The 21,283-nt window shown below is 35.0% G+C and overlaps 1 protein-coding gene across 1 annotated transcript in view; it reads right to left on the bottom strand.

Annotated features, from left to right (window-relative positions):
• Positions 1-17,811, bottom strand: part of TERB1 (telomere repeat binding bouquet formation protein 1) — a 44,235-nt gene extending 26,424 nt beyond the window's left edge. Inside the window, exons 1-10 of the mRNA XM_068528923.1 lie at positions 17,748-17,811; positions 11,664-11,774; positions 11,346-11,474; positions 9,493-9,624; positions 8,514-8,574; positions 8,304-8,419; positions 8,096-8,218; positions 3,459-3,611; positions 2,030-2,161; positions 739-864 (exon numbers count right to left, since the gene is read on the bottom strand). Coding sequence (XP_068385024.1) covers positions 739-864; positions 2,030-2,161; positions 3,459-3,611; positions 8,096-8,218; positions 8,304-8,419; positions 8,514-8,574; positions 9,493-9,624; positions 11,346-11,474; positions 11,664-11,774; positions 17,748-17,790 — 1,126 coding nt within the window. The 5' untranslated portion in view covers positions 17,791-17,811. The remainder of the gene's footprint in view (positions 1-738; positions 865-2,029; positions 2,162-3,458; positions 3,612-8,095; positions 8,219-8,303; positions 8,420-8,513; positions 8,575-9,492; positions 9,625-11,345; positions 11,475-11,663; positions 11,775-17,747) is intronic.
• Between the last annotated feature and the right edge of the window lie 3,472 nt (positions 17,812-21,283).

Raw genomic sequence — 21,283 nt, 5'->3', positions numbered from 1 at the left:
CCAAAATCCTTTTCATGGCCACTTCCTCTATGCTCCAGCCATCAATTCCTTCAATGCACCAGGCTCCCTCCTCTCACAGGACATTTATGCCTCACTGTTGCGTATGCCTGAGACACTGGACCATAACAAACTCCCTTCTTTTCACCTAATTAACTCTCTACATTCAGATCTCAGCTGAAGAATCACTTCCTCCCAAGGCCTTTTCTGCTCCAAGTCTAGGTCACAGTCCCTGTTACAGGTTAAGATCTGTGCTCCATCCATTCTTAACCTGTATGTTAATTTATAATGACACATTCATTTTTGGGATTATTCAATTACTACCTATTTCTCTAGTTACACTAAGCTCTGTAAACACATAGACTGTTGTATCTTATCACTGTATCCCTAATGCCTAGCACAGTGCCTGGCAAATAAGAGACACTCAAACATTTTTTAAATAAATAAACGAAGGTACTTTACGTTATGATTTAATCATAAGTCACTTGTAGTCCTCAAATTTAAGTCCTACAGCTACATCTGTCCACACTGCATTAAATAAGAGAATTATCTATACTGTTGTTCTCTTCCTTATAAGTTTTTTAAATGCTGTAGTACTCTAGTTGTCACGTCAAAATTATATAATCTGCTTTTCAAATGTAAGAAGAGCTTGGGAGCTAAAGGGGCTTGGTTCATCAAAGCAGATATAATTCTCTTGCATAAACTTTGGTTGGTATTTTTTTAAAGTAATAGTAAACTTACTAATTTTTTTGCAGTTGTGAAGCACAAAAGTGGCAGCTTTGTTTAGTTCCTCGTTCTGAGATTCAGTTAAGACTTGTATCATGAGTGGAAGCCCATTGCTTTTAAAAAGGTCATACTGATTTTCCTCTGGAAAACACATCAAAGATTAAAGCAGAAGAGAGTTACTTTATTTATTTATTTATTTATTTTTTGGCCACACTGCGCGGCTTGCAGGATCTTAGTTCCCCGACCAGAGATTGAACCCTGGCCCCGGCAGTGAAAGCGTGGCGTCCTAGCCGCTGGACCACCAGGGAATTCCCAATAGTTATTTTATCTTAAACTATATGCATGAGGTCATAATTCTTCCTTGTGATAATTATGAACACAGTTCAAATTTTAAACTACAGAAAAACAAAGTTTCAAAGGTATTTTCAATTTAGAAAATAATCTACTTATATAAGACACCTAAGTCTCGTAAGTGATAATCTCTGAAACATAGCCACGGAGCAGTGTCACACCTCATAAGAGTAAACAAACTGCCCTCACTTGGTTTAAAAAAAGGTTTCGCTGTCAACTATACCTCAATAAAAAAATAAAAATTAAATTAAAAATTTTAAAGGTATAGTGAATCCTAAATTATACAGAGGTGAAGAGAAAGTATAGAGAAATAAACAAATGGAGAGAAAGGAAAATGAGGGAAGAGAGAGCAGAAGAAGCAAGAGAGAATAAAAAGAGGGAAGTGGAAAAGTGGGAGGAGGAGAGAGAGGAGATTGGAGGAAGACAGAAAGGAGAGAGGAAAGTGAAGAGGGTTGGAAAGGAGGATAGTGGAAAGAGGAAGAATGGCAGGAAAGTGGAGAGAAGGAGAAAACGGAAGGGGAAGAGAAAAAAGAGAGAGAGGAGAGAATGTTAAGTAGAGAAAGAAAGATAGACCTTTCTAAGGTTTTCAACAAGGGAGAACACGATCGTATCTGTGCAGCAGTGTGAAGAGTGGATTGAAAAATGGAGATAGAAGGAAGAGGACACAGGGAGGAATCTATTGCAATAACATTGGTGAAAGATGTTCAGGGGCTGAGGGCTTAAATGGGGAAGATAGCACTAGAACTGAGCAGAAGGGGATGAGGAGGGGTAAACAGAAGTAGAGCCACAGGTCTTAGGGACTGACTGAATACCACGGCTGAAGAAGTATGAGGAGCAAAATGACTGGTTTGGGGACTAGGAGAAAGGCAATACTTTTAAGCTGGGTGGGTGGGGAGGAATAGTGTATTTCCACTCCACCGTTTTAATAAACACACTAAATAAATCCAATACTTACCACAATCCTCTGTACAATGACCAACAGTAAGTATGATACTAAATTTTTCTCCTGAATCCAGACTTTCATGAAGCAGTAATGCCAGAAGTTTTGAAACAATGTGGTACTTGGATAGTACTACCCCAAAAGTAGCTAAAAAAGGAAAAAAAGAACAAGTACAAACTTAAAGCATATAACTATACATATAGTATTTTCCAGATATTACATTATACTATTTTTCAGATCTTATCCTGGGAGAATGACATTATATATCTACGTAATATCTAAAATTCACATCTCATATAATATCTAATATATATGTATATATATGTGTGACTATAAACAAATTCATTGTAATAAAATGGTGGCTTATATAGCCCTCATTAATTCCTCTTCCCATACTAAAGACATGATGCTAAAGCAAGTTATTTGAAGAATGCTTTCTTCTAAGTTGTCCTGCATAATGTTGTGAATATGAAGTAATAATACTACCTTCCTAAAAGCTACTTACTCTCACCTTACATACCTCATCTTATCTAGATTGACAGTAAAGACCTTCCTATGAAATCGATTCCTGCCTGTCATTGAAATACACTATTAACTGGCCACGGTTCTACTGATGTTAATGATGCAGTGAAGCATACCGAAGCGATACTGAGATGTGAAAAATTCAAGAAGTCCACCAACTTAAGCTACACTTCTCACGGTTTTGTTCTTCGTGTGTATGTGTGGTGTTTCGTTTTTTTTAAACAGAGTTCAGAGTTTAACTACGGACAGCAAGAAAAAGGTTGTGAATTCCTCAGCAGACTACATCTTAATAATTTTTGTATCTCTAGAGCTCACATAGAGCCCAGCACATAGCAGGCCCTAAATAACTGATTTTTTTTTTAAATGATCTACTTTTTTCAGTTATTTGTGAATGTCGAGAGTTGCTTATTACAGAGATTTATAGACTATCATTCCTCAGTATCTGTACATGTGAGAAGCAGCCATGAGTTCAAGTTTGGTTCTGTTACTCACTGGTTACAGCAGGGTAAGTCTATCTCACGCTTATCAGATTGAGGCATACCTTAATTCTTTACCTCACTTTTTAAAATCTATAAATTGGGCTTTCCATTCCCTATGTCTCCAATATGTCCCTTGATTTCTCATCTAAACTTTTTCATTTAATGCAGCTTTTTAAGTGAAACAAAGGTTTAGGACTGACAGACTCTTATCTTGATTCTATCATCAAACCTGAAGTCAGAAGACCTAGATTTGAATTCTTACGGAAGTCATAACCTCCATGAGAAAATAAGGAGTTGGACTAGGAAATTTCTAAGTTTCTCTCCCACTTATGAGAAACTGGAAGTCCAATCCATGTTAGCATTCAATCTATCATTTCAACATTCACCATGCTGAACTGAAGCAAAATGCAATTGCAGAAAAATTACTAAGCGTTTTCACTCACGATTATCAGCAATACATGCATCCACTGTCTTTGTCACCACCACTGCAAGCTTAGCACTGGAAAGAGTCTTGTGTGAATCAGATTCCAACTGCACAAGAACTTGAGACAATACATCCAGTCCACCCACAGATATAAAGTATTTCTGCACATATGCTTAAGGAATAAAGTAGCAGAACTATTATACTTCAAACAAGACAAGTATATGGTTTCATTAAATTAATTTGCACTAAATATAACATTAACTTGACTTTTTAAAATATTTACTAAAAATCCCAAAATTAAAAAATGAAAAATCCAATCTTTACCTGTGCATATATATAATCACAAGATTAATTTTATTTACTTACATAAGAAACTCACTTTGACATAGTACAACTACATGTACAGTACAGTACTTCTTTCTTGTATGTTAGATATCTTGTTTCATTTAGCAACAACTGGTATATTTTGCAAGAATGACATTATTAAATTCAAGTCCTTCAAGAGCTATAAAGAATAGATTCATTCATTTAGCTTGGTATTACAAGTAGCAAGCTGCCTATTTTCTGAATTCCAACATAACTCATTCCTCAAATCTGAATCAACAAAGGGCAAAGTAATTTAACTGTTTCCAAAAAACCACATATTTCATCCATCTTATTTAAGCCTAATTCTTTTACTTCTTGGAGCATAAAAGTATAACATATTGTTGAAAGTCATAACAACTATTCCAAGCAAAGATTGGATGACAGATACATTTTTTAAAAGCCTTTAGTCTTTTGTTCCCCTGTAGGAAATGATTCTGATGGGAAAGTACCCCACAGGTCTGTGCATTCAACAGCCCCTATCCCAGCAATGGGCATATAACAAAAGGATATATGGGCTAGTGATTATAATTCTGTCACAAACCTTCTTCCCAGTCTACCCTAGTACCACAAATTGAGCCAGGATGATTTAAACACAAAAATTACTTTTTGTATTGTTCAATAAAACACAAAAATCTTAATCTAAAAACATCATGCTCAAAAATTTCTACATCTGGGAACCGAACTGTTAGGAAATGTTATTTAAGGATAAGCAAACATTTTCAATATTATGGAGACTCCAAAATAGGCTTCTTTACTACAAAGTATTTTCATTAAAAAAATCTTTAAAAAAGGAAGTATCTTAAAATTCTTAGATGAAATTGGGCACTATGTTACCACAAAGATTTTCAGTTATAGCTTATGTAATGAAAATTCAGGCTTATAAGCAGAAGAACATCCTAGTCTACACCTGTACACTGAATATTTCAAATTACCTCTAATCTATTTCATGTCAGTTTGCTCAGAGTAATAAGGTCCTATAAGTAGGACACAGCAGTATTACTCATCTAAGTTGGTACTTAAAGAAAGAGGAAATGTCAAAGCATCATGGAAATAGATTTCAATTTTTGAAATTATAGAGATATGCTCCTTTGCATGTGAAACATGACTATTTGCTTTAAACATCTGAATATAGATACACACCAGCAACGTGTGAGAAGGTTCTAGTTGTTCCACATCCTCATCAATATTTAATATCACTAGCCTTTCTACTTTTAGCCATGCTAGTGGGTGTATAGGGGCTATCTCCTTGGGGTTTTCCTGGGTACAAGTTCTTTATCAGATGTACATTTCACAAATATTTTCTACCAGTCTATGGCTTGCCTTTTTACCTTAACAGGACCTTTTGAAGAGCAAAAGATTTTAATTTCAGTGCAGTCCAATTTATAATCTTTTCTTTAGTGGCTCATGCTTTTTGTGTCCTAAGAAATCTCTGTCTACTCCCAAATTATAAAGATTTGCTCCTATGTTTTTGTCTAGAAGTTTTATAGTTTTAGTTCTTACACTGAGGTGTAGGGATCATTTCAAGTTAATTTGTGTATACCGTGTAAGGTAAAGGTTAAGCTTCATATTTCACAGACAGATAAATACTTTTTCCAGCACCATTTGTTTCTACCTTTTCCAACACAGAGTTACTGTGGCACCTTTATAGAAAACCAACATTTGTAGAAAATCAATCATATATATATGTCTATTTCTAGGTTCTCTACTTTTTCCATTGATCTATGTCTACACTTACACCAATGCTACACTCTTGATTACTGTATAGTAAGTATTGAAATAAGAATTAATATAAATCCTACCATTTTGTCCTTTTTCAAAATAATTTTGACTATCCTAGCCCCTTTGCATTTCCATGTAAATTTTAGAATCAGCTTGTCAATTTCTGCAGAAAAGCCTGTTGAGATTTTGATGGGGAGTGCCATGAATCTAGAGATGAATTTGAGAAGTGACATTATAACAATATTGAATCTTACAATCCATGAATATGATATCTCTCCCATTAATTTAAGGTTTTCTTTATCTCAGCAATGTTTTATAGTTTTCAGCATATAGACATTGCAGATAGACATTGCAGATGAAATCACTAAATGTATCCCTAAGTATTTTGGTTTTTTTATATTATTGTAAATGACAGTTACTTTAAGTTCCCAAGTGTTGCTAGTATTTCCATATATGACCTTGTATCCCGCAACCTTGCTAAAATCACTTATTAGTTCTGTAGCTTTTTGTAGATTCTTCGGACAATCATGTCATCTATGAATAAATACTATATTTTCTTCTTCCTTTTCAATCTCTATGCCTTTTATTTCATTTTCTTGCCTTACTGCACTGACTTGGATGTCCAGTCAAATAATGAGAGTGGCCATCCTTGTCTTTTTTCCAGTCTTAGGGGGAAAGCATTAAGTCTTTCACCATTTAAGTATGTTAGCTGTAGTACTTTGTAGAAGCCCTTCATCACATTGAGGAAGTTCCCTTCTATTCCTGGTTTACCAAAATCTTTTGTCATGAATGTATGTTGAATTATGTGAAAAGCTTTTCCTGCATCTTTGGAGATCATATAGTTTTTCTTTTCTAGTCCATGTATATGGTGAATTTCCTAATGTTAAACCAATCTTGCATTCCTAAAGTGAATGCCACTTGGTCAGAATATATTATCCTTTCTATATATTGCTGGATTGATTTGTTAATATTTTGTTACGGATGTTTGCATCTATGTTCATAAAGGATATTGGCCTATAGTCTTCCTGTAATGTCTTTTTCAAGTTTTAGTATGGAAATAATGCTGCCCTTAAAAGTTTGTTGGGAAGTGTTTCTTCTACTTGAATTTCCTGGAATAATTTATGTAGAATTTTTTTTCCTTAAATGTTTGGTAGAATGCACCAGTGAAGCCTTTTTTCTTTTTCTTTTATTTTCTTTTATTTATTTTTGGCTGCGTTTGGTCTTCGTTGCTGCGTGCGGGCTTTCTCTAGTTGTGGCGAGGGGGGGCTACTTTTTGTTGCAGTGCGCGGGCTTCTCATTGTGGTGGCTTCTCTTGTTGTGGAGCACAAGTTCTAGGCACATGGGCTTCAGTAGTTGTGGCACGCGGGCTCACAGTTGTGGCTCGCAGGCTCATAGTTGTGGCTCGTGGGCTCTAGAGCACAGGCTTCAGTAGTTGTGGCACATGGGGTTAGTTGCTCTGAGGCATGTGGGATCTTCCTGGACCAGGCCTCGAACCCATGTCCCCTGCATTGGCAGGCGGATTCTTAACCACTGTGCCACCAGGGAAGCCCCAGTGAAGCCTTTATGACCTGGAATTTCCTCTGTGTTAAGGTTTTAAACTACAAATTCAATTTCGCTATCAGATATAGGAATATTCAGGTTATCTCTTTCTTCTTGAGTAAGCTTTTGTAGTTTGTGTCTTTCAGAGAATTTGTCCAGTTCATTTAAGTTATCAAATTTAATGGTATAAAGTTGTTTCTACTATTCCTTTGTTATCCTGTTAATATCTGTTAAGATATAGTGATATCATCTATCATTCCTTATAATTTGGGTCTTCTATTTCGTGGTTAGTCTGGATAAAGGATCCATTTTAGTGATCTTTTCAAAGAACTAGCTTTTGGTTTAATTGATTTCTCTACTCTGTTCTTTTTCTATTTCATTGATTGCTAATCTTCTCTTTGTTATTTCCTTTGTTATGCTTACTTTGAGTTTAACTTGCTCTGTTTTCTAGTTTCTTAGGTGGAAACAAATATAATTGATTTGAGACCTTCCTTCTTTCCTATGCAAGCCTTATTGCTATAAATTTCCATCTAAACACTGATTTTGCAGCATCCCACTGTTTATTTTTGTGTTTTCATTACCATTAAGTTAAAAACATTTCTAATTTCCTTTATGATTTATTTTGTGATTCATAGGTTTGTATTTTTATTTTGATGTGGGTTTTTTTAGTACTGTGTTGCTTAATTTCTAGATATTAGGGACTTTTCTAGATGTTTTACTTTTATTAATTTCTAATTTAATTCTATGTGGTCAGAGAACACTCTCTGTGGGTTTTTACAGTTTTGCTGTCTAAGTGTTCTGTTTTGTGAGGATATATGGGAAGATTCAAAACTATGCTCCCACCACCATCTTCCCATATCTTCATAACAATATCTATTTTTAAGATTTTCTATGTATAAGATTTTAACTTATACAATAGTATAAATGCATCCAAAATGACACAACTTACTGGAATTCATTAATTCAATAGGTTTTTGTTATGCTTTAAAATATGTTTTTTCAAGTATAACCTAGAGAATAATGAATACTTACTGTTATTTGCAAGAGTGAGTCCAATAAATGAGCAAATAGGGCGAATTATCTCAGGTTTCATGCAATTTATTAGCCAGTCATTAGCATGTGGAAAAAGTGAAGAGCAAAACATTTGATTTTCATCTGAAAGGAGAAAAAGGCAATCATATTTTAATATACTTGGAAAATATCAGTTTTTTATTTGTTTATAAATATTTGAGATAATTACCATTTTGAGGATTGTTGACACAGACACACAGAGTACTACACACTGAAGACCACAACTGATAACTCTGGAAAACATTTTCATCTGACAAATTCAACTCATATTTTGAAAGAACTGTCCTATTAGGTTAAATAGAAAAGGAAGTAATTAATACAAATGTGTTAAGGTCTTAAGAAATGAATAATTAATAACAAGAAATGTATATTTACTTACTTGAACAACTGTGATAGAACTGAAATACAACCTGTTTCTCTCACAAGCGTCTGTCCAGTCCCTTAAAAAAATAGCCATATATTACATGAATATGACTTCTGTTTAGAAAATAATTTTGTGGAAATGGAGAACAACATTTAAGTAGTATTTTTTTAAGTAGTATTTTTAATAAATAACTTTCAGTCACTTTAAAGTATTATAAAGTACAATACAGAATTACAGTAGGTAAAAATCTGTAATCAAGATTATTACGGAAAATACATTACTTACGCTTAGAGAATGATAGTATTCAAATTTCCTCTAAAAATTGCAAAACACTTATTTTGCATGGTTCTGTGTTACAATACCAAAATATGTTCCAAAATAGAAAAAAAATTAATTCAAAATATAAAAACAGAAAAAATAAAATCTAGAAGCATTTAAAATGCATATAAAATTTCTAACAATTTGAAGATTTAAATAAGCAATGTTAAAAAAATAACCTTAGCCTGGGCAATAGGTATACAGGAACACTCTATACACTACCCTTGCAACTTTTCTGTAAATCTAAGATTGTTCCAAAATAAAAACTAAAACAACAACAAAAACAAAGCAAAACTTTAGCCAAGAGCTACATGAAATTTAACGCCATTGCTGACTGATAAAATGACCTTAAATACAATGATAATTAAATGGCCATTTCAGTGGAAAATCAACCAAACTAATTCATTAAATGCTTCTCTTTTGCTTTTAAAGCTGTTTCTTTTCAATGTTAATTAAATAATGCAAATCACTTTAGTATTTTTTTACATACTAAATTAATAAATATCAAACAATTAAATGCATGCTATTAATTCTCCTTTCTTTAAAGCCGTAGTTCTCAGAAGTTAGTAAGATTAAAAAAGGTACTGACATAAAGACTAGAAAAAAAGGACTAATAATGACTGTTCTAATTTATTATTTTTTAAAATATTTCCATAACATAAGAGAATGTACTTACTATTGTTCGAAACTAGAACCAAAATAACATAGACAGACATTCTTTTCAAATTTGTGTTTGAATCATTGTTGGATAAGAACCAAGTTAAGTCTTCAAACAATTCTGAAGTGCACAAAGTCTGCTGACAGTAAACTGAAATATGAAAATATAATTTTAATTTCTATGTATTAGCACAGACAAGTTTTAAAATATGCTGAACAAAATATAAAATTTCCATATGGATGATTCTCAACCAGATCTCATTCCACTGACATTTATTAGTCATACAACAAATTCTGACAATCTTATGTGCTTACTCAATTAACAGACCAAAGAAGCAATATTTTAATCAGAAGTACTTGATCTAGGTTCTAAAACATGTACTGCAATCTCATAGAATTTCCAATAAAAGCCTAACTGAACAAAAATTTAAAATAAAACATGACCAAAATATTGAGGATAAGTAACAAAACATAGCCAAAGAAAAATTTAAGAAAATTCAGAAACCTGCTTTAGAAAAGAGGGACAAATGATACTTGTGGTATTTTTAAAGAGAGTTTTCTAGATATAAAAATATCTTTCCCAAAGACAAAAATGATACCTACATGACAGGAGAGGTTTTTTGGTGATAATCATGCAATAAGCAGAATTTTTAAAAAATAATTTGAACACATATATCCAGTGTCTAGAACAGCTTTTAGACACTCTCAAAGGCAAAGGCAATGTCTTATTTATCCCCAATGCCTAGCACACAGCTTGGTTCTCAACAAGTGGTGAAGAAATATTTAACGGTTGAAAATATAAGAATATAAAGTTATTTGACAAACTGATAGTTTAGATTTAACCTCATTTCAGGTATGCTACAGAAAAATATTTTTGTTGGCCATACAGAAAGCATATTTATCCACATACAAGATGGCTGTAAGTTATCTTCATATTTTGATTCAAGTACCTGGATATATAGATAATGAACAGAATAGGAAAACTAGAAATAGACTCATTAAGTGATAATGGTAGCATCTCAAATCAATGTGAAAAAGATCTACTTTTAATAAGAAGTGTTGGGATAGCTGGATTGCCATATTAAGAAAAAGATAAAACTGGAACCATTCATCACATCATATCCCAGGAAAATTCAAAAAGAATAAAACATGTATAACTAAAAAATAAAATCACACAAGTACCAAAAGAAAACATGGATGGATTCCCCTATAATCTGGGAGTATGGAAAAATTTCCTATGATTCAAAATCCAAAAGCAAAAAAGAGAAAGAATGATGAATTTTATTTTTATAAAAATAAAAAACATTCGTATGGCAAAAAAAAAAAAAAGATAAGCATAGTAAAAGACAAAGTAAAAAAAATGTTTCCAACTAATGGCAAGAAAAATTGTGAAAGATTTTGAAATGGATGATAACAACTACTGAATGTCCTGTCTAGCACACCCTTCTAGATTATTTGTGTCTTTTACTGTCTTCAGGCTATTTTATAACTCTGTAAATTGCAGAAAACTGATATTAACGCAAGTTATTCTTGTCCACAGAAATGCAAAACATTTCCACCAGTAGAACATAATTGATTTTTGACCTGCAGACACTGACCAGTCATGTGCTTATTCTTAAATTTCAGCTTTCCCAAATGCCTATAGTATTGTTTTTTGCCATTACTTTTGAAACAGTTGTAACATTTTACTCGTTCCCTCATTAGTTAATAAGATAAATAAAATCTTTGGTATGCATTAATTTAAATAAAATACCTGGATAAAACTATCCAGACATGTAAAAAAGGAATTGAATTCTAAAATTATTTTTTAGTAGTTTGTTAAAGTATAACACAATGATTAAAGGATAGTGAAATAAAGTTTTCATATTTTACCATTTTGTTCTGCAACAGCTCCTAATGTATATAATGCTGCTTCTTTTACCATACTATGTTCACTTGACTTTGCAAGATTTTTTACAAACATCAAACCACCAATTTCCCGAAAATAAAGACTTGCATTACCTGTAGAGTGCGCAGACAAAACAAAGAAGAATATTTGTTATAATTATTATTTTAAGGACAATAAATCACATGAACCTAGTAACATAATATGTAAAGTAACTGAGTAGAAGAGAAAGAACTATGCTTATTTCATATATCACAATATTAAACAACTAGAATCACAAATAAAAATTCACTATCATGTCTTACTGTTTTGTTGGCAAATTGAATGAATAGTGACAAGAGCTTCCTTTTGCGAAAAAGCATTGTCCATTTGATACTTCAGACACTCCAATAATAAGTTCAGGTCAGTCTTCATTTCTAAAGAACAAAAATTTCATTATTTTAAACCAAACATTTCCTTTCAAAAACTAACCATTTAAATTTCACCCTCTAAATACATATCTTTGTATTTGCTTTTTAAATATGTATTACTTTTTAAAATCTAATAAGCAATAAAGATATGTAAAAGAAAGATGTTCCTTAGATAATATAACTCGAAATGAACTTCTTATAATTATTTGATTTTCCCTTTGCATGAAATATAGGAAAAGAAAATCCAAATATTATTTTCTTTAATTAAAGCCACATTGGTTTAAATATCTGCTATTTAGAGTGAACTGAATGAAAATGAAAATACACCATATTAGGGGCTTCCCTGGTGGCACAGTGGTTAGGAATCCGCCTGCCAATGCAGGGGACATGGGTTCGATCCCTGGCTCAGGAAGATCCCACATGCCACGAAGCAACAAAGCCCGTGTGCCACAACTCCTGAGCCTGCTCTCCAGAGCCTGCAAGCCACAACCCCTGAAGCCTGGGCGCCTAGAGCCCATGCTCTGCAACAAGAGAAGCCACCGCAATGAGAAGCCCACGCACCACAACAAAGAGTAGCCCCCACTCACCGCAACTAGAGAAAGCCCACGCACAGCAACAAAGACCCAATGCAGCCAAAAATAAATACAATAAATAAATTTTAAAAATACCTTTAAAATAAAAATAGTGTTTTCTGAAGTGTAGAAAAGATAAGCCACAAATGGAGAAAATACTTGTAAAGCACATATCTGATAAAAACATATCCAGAAAACATATAGACCTTTCAAAACTCAACAACGAGAGCAAACCACCCAACAAAACAAGGAGCAAAAGATTTGAACAGACAAAAAAGATATACAGATAGCAAATAAGCACATGAAAAGCTGCTCAACATCATTAATCATTAGGAAAATGCAAATTAAAACCATAAGGAGACATTATTACATGCCCACTAGAATGACTAAAATTTAAAAGACTGACCGCAACATATTTTGACAAGGATACAAAGGAACTATAACTCTCATATACTGCTGGTGGACACATAAAATAGTACAACCACTTTGAAAGTTTAGCAGTTTCATAAATTGTTAAACATACACCTAAAATTTGATGCAGTCATTCTACTCCTAAGTACTTACTCAAAATAAAAGGAGATATATGTACATACAAAGACTTGTACACAAATGTTCATGGTGACATTATATGTAATAACCAAAAATTGTAAACAACTGAAATGTCCATCAGCAGATGAATGGATAAAGAAGTTGTGGTATAACCATACAATGGAATACTATTTAGCGATAAAAAGGAATTAACTATTCATACATACAACCACATGGATAAATCTCAAAATACTTATGCTGAGTGAAATAAACTACACACAAAAAAGAGTATACGATAGTATACTGTACAATTCCATATATTGAAAAAACACAAACTAGTCTACAGTAACGGAAGGCACATCAGTGGTTGCTTGGGGAAAGGAGGTCCAGGAAGGGACAGAAGGGAGGTATTACAAAGGGACACGAGGCTATGTTCACTATAATGATTGTGCTGATGTTTACACAATGCTGGGTATATACATATGTTAAAATTTATCAACATACAAAATTTAAATATTTATTTACAACTAAAAGGAAACAATAGACAATCATTTTCCTATAAAATTCTTTACAATAGCCTTTAAACAATTTCTTCTCTTGGTTTTAAGGATTTAAATAAAATTGTACATAGATTGACATAATGCTTGAATTAATATTTAAAGTTTTCAAAGATATAGGATGAAGGGAGGAAAAAAATATAGAGAAGCACACTAAAAAAAACCAACTAAGATCTATTGTGAATCAATTAGTCTTCCCCTTGACAGAAATTCAACTGGCAATTTGGTTCAATGAAATAATTCATGACTCAATTTGTTAGTAAAATATCATAGTACAAAGGTTATCACTGAGTTGTCTTGGAGTAACAGCAAACTTTTATTGATCATGTTCTACATTAATATAAACCATAAGAAGGTTAGTGTGACTGTATAGATATCAATAAGCCATTCATCATCAATAACATGCCAAAGAGGATTTTTGATGGGGCATGGTGATTTTCAATTCTAGGCACAGAAACTTTTTATGTACTTTTCTTAATTCCTTCTGTACTTCTTTTTCGTACTTTAATATTTCCTATCATAATCCCTCCCTTCCCAGACAAAGCACCTACTGATATCTACAACTGGGTTTTTACCTTCTCCAGGCTATGCAAGCTAGCTCCTTCAATAATTCCTGAAGACAATAAACAAGCAAACAAAAACTGAAGTGTATACAATACCAAAACCACAAGCAATAAAAGAAAATTCAATAAATTGGACTTAAAACTGAAAAGTTCTGAGCTTCAAAAGGTATCATTAAGAATGTAAAAAGACAACTCACAGACTGAAAGAAAATATCTGCAAATCAGATATATCCAATAAGGGGTTCGTGTTCAGAATACATAAGGAACTCCTAAAACTCAACAGTAAAAGACAACCCAATTAAAAAGCATGCAAAGGATTTAAATAGACATTTCTCCAAAGAACATATACAAATGGTCAATAAGTATATGAAAAGATGCTCAGTATCATTAGTTCTTAGGGAAGTGCAAACTAAAGCCACAATTAGGTACCACTTCACATCCACTAGGATGGCTATAATCAAAAATAGTCTAACATTCTGACCAAGGATTTGGAGAAATTGGAAACCTTATACATTGCTGCGGGAATGTAAAATGGTACAGCTGCTTTCGTAAACAGTCTAGCAATTCCTCAAAAGGTTAAACATAAATTTACCATAGATTCAGCAATTCCACTCCTGGGTATATACCCAAAAGAAATGAAAACATATGTCTACCCCAAAACTTATACATGGATATTCATAGCGGCACTATTCATAATAGCCAAACAATGGAGACCCAAATGTTCATCATCTCTTGAATGGATAAATAATATATGATATATCCATTCAATGGAATCATTCCACAAAAAAGAGGAATGAAGATACTGAGACAACATGGATGATCCTTGAAAACATTATGCTAAGTGAAAGAAGCTAGTCAAAAAGGCCCACATATTATATGATTCCATTTATATAAAATGTCCTGAATAGGCAAATTTAGAGACATAAAACAGATTAGTGGTTGTCTAGGGTTAACAGGGGTGTGTGTGGGGGGGGATGTGACTGCTAAAGGGTACAGGTTTCTTTGAGGGTGACGAAAATGTTCTAAAATTGATTGTGGTGATGGTTGTACAACACTGTGAATATATGAAAACAAGTGAACTGTATATTTTAAATGAGTAAATTCTGTGATATGTCAATTACATCTTAATAAATTTATAGGTATACATATATATATATATTTTTAATTACTGGTATGCTCTGCAGTTGACCTAATGACTGAGGTAGCCCCAATCACAGTTATTTTGGGTGATTGATATGGATGCTGGGAAAGAGACAGTCTCTCTCCTTTGCAAGTCTCAAACTGTATGTAAATTTGGCTATTCACTTCCAAGGCCAAATCTGGACCCTTGTCATTAGTCAGAACAGCTCTACCACTGATATTTTCAACTCCATTATTTCATTTTCTGACTATTACTCCTAATTCTTTCAACTGTCTTACTTCCTTATTCTTATATTTACTCCTTGACCCCTATGATCTCTACTTCCTTTACTCGTGTTCTCAGAGACTTGGTTTCATTTCCTTCCCTCTTCATCCCAGATCCCATGGTTCATCACCTCAACCGTTATCTTGCTAGGATTTCTTTGACCCCTTGTCCTTCTACCAAACATGTTTTATAATCCTAATTGTGACTCAAAACAGTTTCTTTTCTCTGCTCTTTCAGCTCAAATTTGGGCACTGCTAAAAGGAAAAAAAAAAAATTCAGCAGTTATACCATTGCAAATATTTGGTATGCATTCCAGGTTACACTCCCCAACTCTACTCAGCAACCCCATCCATGGTCAGCTCCATCTCCAATTCCCTTCTGTTGTTTCTCCCATTTTCCTCAATGGCTACTCCAAATCTTCAGCTCTCTTCAAACCTCATCTCTTTCTCTTCCACTTCATGTTTTAATTTCGGGCCCCCCAGAAGTAGACCATGAAACAAAAATTTGAGTGCAAGTACTGTTTTGAAAAGATGAAACAGAAAGGGAAGGTAGACACAAGTAACCCCACCAGGAAACTCTGGGAGCTAAGGTAGAGCCATGTGTCTCAGAGTCATCCCGGTCGAAGTGTGAAGAGTATTTATCCATCAGCTCCCGTCAGTTGTTTAGGGCTGATTCCAGAGAATAAGCCATTAATTATTTGGCATCTCTGGCTCTGCCTTGCTCTCTGGGCAAAGCAGGTTATAAATGCTATAATAAACTCTCAGTCAAAAAGACACAGATGTTAGGCTTCACAGAATTCCCAGAACATTTTCCACAACACAGAATTCCTACAAAAATATCTGCAGCCACACCCATTCTTACCTCTTCCTCTACAATATCAGACCAGGATCCAGCTCCCATCCTGTTCATGGTTAACACATTCACCTGTGTTTTGGGATCCTGCAGTGACTACAACTACAGCTGGCCCATGAACAACACGGGGATTAAGGGCACCGACCCTCCACTCAGTTGAAAACCCACATATAATTTGTAATCCGCCCTCCATATTTCCACATCCTCCTATTCAACCAACCTCAGATCATGTAGTACTATCAAAAAAAAAACCTGAAAATAAGTGGACCCACACAGTTCAAACCCATGTTGTTCAAGGTTCAACTGTACTATAGTGTTTTTCTTGCCCAGAATGATTTCCCTCTTCCTTCTTGTGGTTCCTTCGGAGAACACTTCCTCACAACTCTGAGTTTCCCAGTTGTATGAACTGATACGTTTCCTTTTTTTTCTTGAACTAGTTTGAGTTGGATTTCTCTCGCATACAACTCAAAAGGCACTATTACAGGCCTATGACCTTCTTTAAAATATATTCATTTAACAAATCTTTATAGAATGTCTACTATGCATCCACTCTGTATCAGATAGGGATTCTGATTCCAAGGAACTCACAATCTGGTGATAGAGACAGAAGAGGATGTAAGTAATTCCCATGGTGTGATAAATGATCTGAGAGGAGCATCTCCAGCAATTATCCCGTCTTTCCAGTTTCTTCAATTTCTCCCTCTCCATAATCCCCATCCCCTTTTCACATATTCTCTTATCTCTATACCTCTTATAAGACTCCTTAACATTACATCCTCCCTCTAGTTAATGCCATATATCTTCAGACAAGCTTTTAAGAAGAGTAAACTATTCATACTGTCTCCAGACTATTTCCCACCCAGACCTCAATATACTGCAATCTGGCTGAAATCTATTGAATTTACTATTAATAAAACAAAAGACCTCCTAAATGAAAAATCCAGTGGATACTTCAGTCTTTATCTGTGATATTTAACACTGAGGCTCTTGGGTAATCTTTCTCAAAGCATTCTCCTAAGGCTGATTTCCAAAATACCACATTCCTGACCTTTCTGAAATGTTTTTCTCGGTCTTTTTTTGAGGGTCCTCTTCCTCAGCCAAACCCTGATGTGATGGGGTGCATTAGGGAATACTATTCCCCATCCTTTTCTATTTTAATATTTCCTCTCTGGTTAACCTCCTTTATGCCCATGAATTAAATTTCCATTTTTCTGAGGACAGCTCTGAAATTTGATGGTGGTCCTCTCAGGTTTCCACTGTTCTTATATATACCTCCATTAAATCAGCTGTCATATGGTATTCTAATTATCAACATGCCATCTCCCATTAGAATGTCAGTTTCCTGAAGTCAGTGTGACAGGCACAGAGTAGATGCTTAATAAATATTCATGTAAATTGCTGAACAATTCTTTCATTTCCTGGAGCCTGTCAGATAATCTGCAGTATATCCCACAAATACACTATAAAACAAATTCCAGATATATGATCTATAAATTTCTCACCTTGTATTTTCTTTGTGTCCTCACTTTCCATGCTTGTCTGCATTCTTTTACCTTATATTTCATCTATAAGATAAAGGTATTTTCTCAATTTAAATCAATTTTGAGAATTCCAGAATTATATATGCAAAGGGGTAGGAAAAGAATAGTTTTCTCAAACCAGAAGAGCAAAGATTGAATCTGAAACTTATTAGGTGTGTGGTATTAGGTATGCTTAAGTTCTCTGAGGCTCAGTTTCCTCATCTGTAAAATATAAATTTCCAACTTCATAGAGTTGTTGTAAGAATTAAATTTGAAAACATACATAAATGCACCTCGCACTCTTAAGTACTACAGGCATTCAACACATTTTATTAAACAAACACACGAATGATTGGTTGACTGAATCTAGCTGCTCCACTTCTGGTTCTCCTTCCTTATTTTCTTTTCTGTAAATTTTTATCCCATCATTTCAGATTGGGCACTCCTCCATGAATCAGAGGTTTAAAACACAAATAAGCACACACTCTTTAGATGTGCATTTCTCTTCACAAGCTTAGCTTAATACTAAAATTTTTTCTAATAAATCATGGTTATTTTCAAGCTTAAACCTCTGTTTATATTCATTAGACGAATTTAAAAAATAACTTGCAACCCTAATACGGCCTCTCACATTCTTTAAAATGCTAAACTGATTTTTTAGAAAAATACATCAGAGTCCAGTTAATTTCTTTGCGCAATAAATCAGGACTCACAGAACTCTAAAATTCTTATTTACTCCAGCACTGGGTGGTTAAAGAGAGATAGTTAATTATCCTTTCTATCTTTCATTTTAACTCTCAAACTGAAAATTCCCAAACAAAAAATTTAATGATAAATATGAGAATCTTTTACAAAGTAATATACAAATATTTACTAGTTTTGTCATTTTTTTAACCTAAATATTCCATTTAAAAAGGAATGGGTAGGTACATCACAGTATATCCACAGGATAGGATATTGTTACAAGAATATTGACATTTACTTGAAATGTTTGACAGTATGGAAAATGCTTATGTTACAATGTAATCAAAAGAGCAAGACTCAAAATTTTATCTACAGTATGACCCCAATTATGTAGAGGCAAACATAAAATAAAACTAGATGGAAAATAGCAACAATATTAACACTAGTTGTCTTTAGCTGGTGGTGTTTTATTTCACTGTTTTTCATTTTTCACAAGTTTTATAATAGAAGCTTCTAATGTTCAGCCCAATGATAGGCCAGGCTCTATAAACCCCTATAAACCTTATAAATACTATCTTTTTAGTCTTTACAACAACCCTGCAAGGGAGCTATAAGGATAAAGATAGATGAGGAGAAAGTAAACAATTTGCTCAAGTTCAAACAGCTAGTAAGCGCCAGAGCTAGAATGGGAACCAAGAAAATCTGAGGCAAGGGCTACACTCTTATCCTGTTATACTGTCTCCTACATATAATTTGGAGACATATTATAAACAGACATACTATATATAAATGAAAATTTACAGGAAAATTTACATCCTTTTTTAAAGGTTGCATTATCTTTGAGCAAATGGGTTAGGATTTGGAAAAAGACTAGATTAAAAAATAGCCTGTTAAAAAAAAAAGACATATCACACATGGAGGTTTTTCCTTTGTGAGGGAGTTTAAGGACTATTTCCTTAGTTTTAATTAGTCAATCTATTCTGCTTTTTAATATAATTTTCATATTTAAAGAGGGATATGTTTTAAATTGAAGCTGACAACACAAACTACCTTCTGCTCCCCTTTGTCTGTCTTTCTTATACTGTTTTCTAATAAATGGTTACTTTGCACAGTAAAATAAGATAAAGTGCGCCAAATATCTAGTAGCATTAATACAAGTCATCTATTTACCTGCTACATGCTTAAAAACATTCACAGCAAAGGACAAGTTATAACTTCCAAGGGAGGGATAACTATAAAATTATATTTAAAAGTATAAAATATAGTATAATCCCAAGAACAAAATCATCTGCCCAATAAAGCATATTATTAAGTATTTTCAGTAACTTAGTGAATAGATGCAAACTGCCATGAACAAGATTTCAAAATTATTTACTGTATTCTCACAGGGGGAAAAAGGGATTTTTTTCCAGGTAACAGGAAGAAACTATCCTACTTACGGGTTGCACTCAATCAATTCCCCAAAATAGTACTGTTAAATTCAAATTTAAGCAAGAAAATGAGCTGAACATTCCTCTTTTACGTGGCCTAGAAAATGTTAACAGGAAAAGCCTTTTGAAATCTAAATAGCACTCCCCAAAATATCTGAAAGATAAATGACATCTTTCTGTGCATCAGGCTGGCAGGGCTGAAAATCCCACCATATCTGCCACCACTGAGTTGTTGACAGTGGATCCTGAGCTTGGGCTCGTACCAAGCGGAAACTTTCCCCTAAAGTAGGAGAGGCAAGGGAGAAACGGCCAAGATGCAAGTAATGTAATGTAAACTTTCTGTTAGAATAGTTTAGATTGAGAAAAAACAGTCGATCAGGTCCAGAAACAGTCTGAGGGTACCAGGAGCCATTTCACTACAACATCAACACTCCCGGTCTCAGGAGACTGGAGCAGCCGTTCCGCATTCATCCTCATCACCTCATCCCAGTTTCCACAGGTAACCGATAGACATCTTTCCCAGGAGAGAAGACTAACTCCACCCTGTTTCGTCAATTTGCGCTCATTAACACCACGGCCTGGCTCACCCTAACAGCTGGAGGAACTCCTTTTGAAGAGCATATGTGGTCCCTCGGGCCCTTCCCTCTTAGACCAGGGTTCTCCAACTCCTGCAGGGACGGGGCCGCTGGTTAGCGACCCGAGGCCGGCTCCACCACAGGCGATTCACCGGCAGGGCAGCGGGTGGGTCTGAAAGTCAGTCCCGTTAACGTGCCCTCCCCTTCAGGTGATGCGGAACACAGGGTCCCACCCCCGATCTGAGAAACAACTGCCCCAGCAGCGCCCACCCCCTTCATACATCAGAGTCACCTGGGGAGGTGCCCGAGTATTCTGAAGTACAATCGGCCAGGCTCTAGCCGCCTAAGTGGTACGTGACAATTCTCTTTTTCCCTGTGCGGGCCTCAGCCCGGGGCGACCGCCTCCTCAGGACCCATCCCGCCTCATCACCCCATCCCCTCATGTGGGTCGGTTAAGAAGGTTAGAGCGGGGCGTTCTGCATCCCAGACCTTCCACAGGAGGCGACGGGCGGGTTCCGAGGCGGGGCTGAGGCAGGACCCGAACGCGCAGGGAATGGAGGCCGTGGCCTTTACCCTTAAGTCGCAGCGCCCTGGGATTCGCCCTTTTTCCCTTGCCGCCCGCCTAGCACGACGCCCGACCTGGTTTCCCGCCGAGAAGACCTGGCGCACTTCGGTGGGGCGGGACTTCCGGCCGCCCCGCCCCCACGCGGAGTTTCTCGCCGGCCGCTACTCACCCACTTTCCAAAGGGCAGCGGATAGCAAGTGTGCGCCTGTTTAAGTAGTGGAAAGTCACAATATGAAGGGGAAATCCTGTAATCTCACTGCTCCC

This window comes from Eschrichtius robustus, chromosome 19 (genome assembly GCF_028021215.1).
Source record: "Eschrichtius robustus isolate mEscRob2 chromosome 19, mEscRob2.pri, whole genome shotgun sequence".
Classification (NCBI taxonomy): Eukaryota; Metazoa; Chordata; class Mammalia; order Artiodactyla; family Eschrichtiidae; genus Eschrichtius; species Eschrichtius robustus.
The sequence above is the reverse complement of the archived record's forward strand: the minus strand, read 5'-3'. Positions and strand labels throughout refer to the sequence as shown.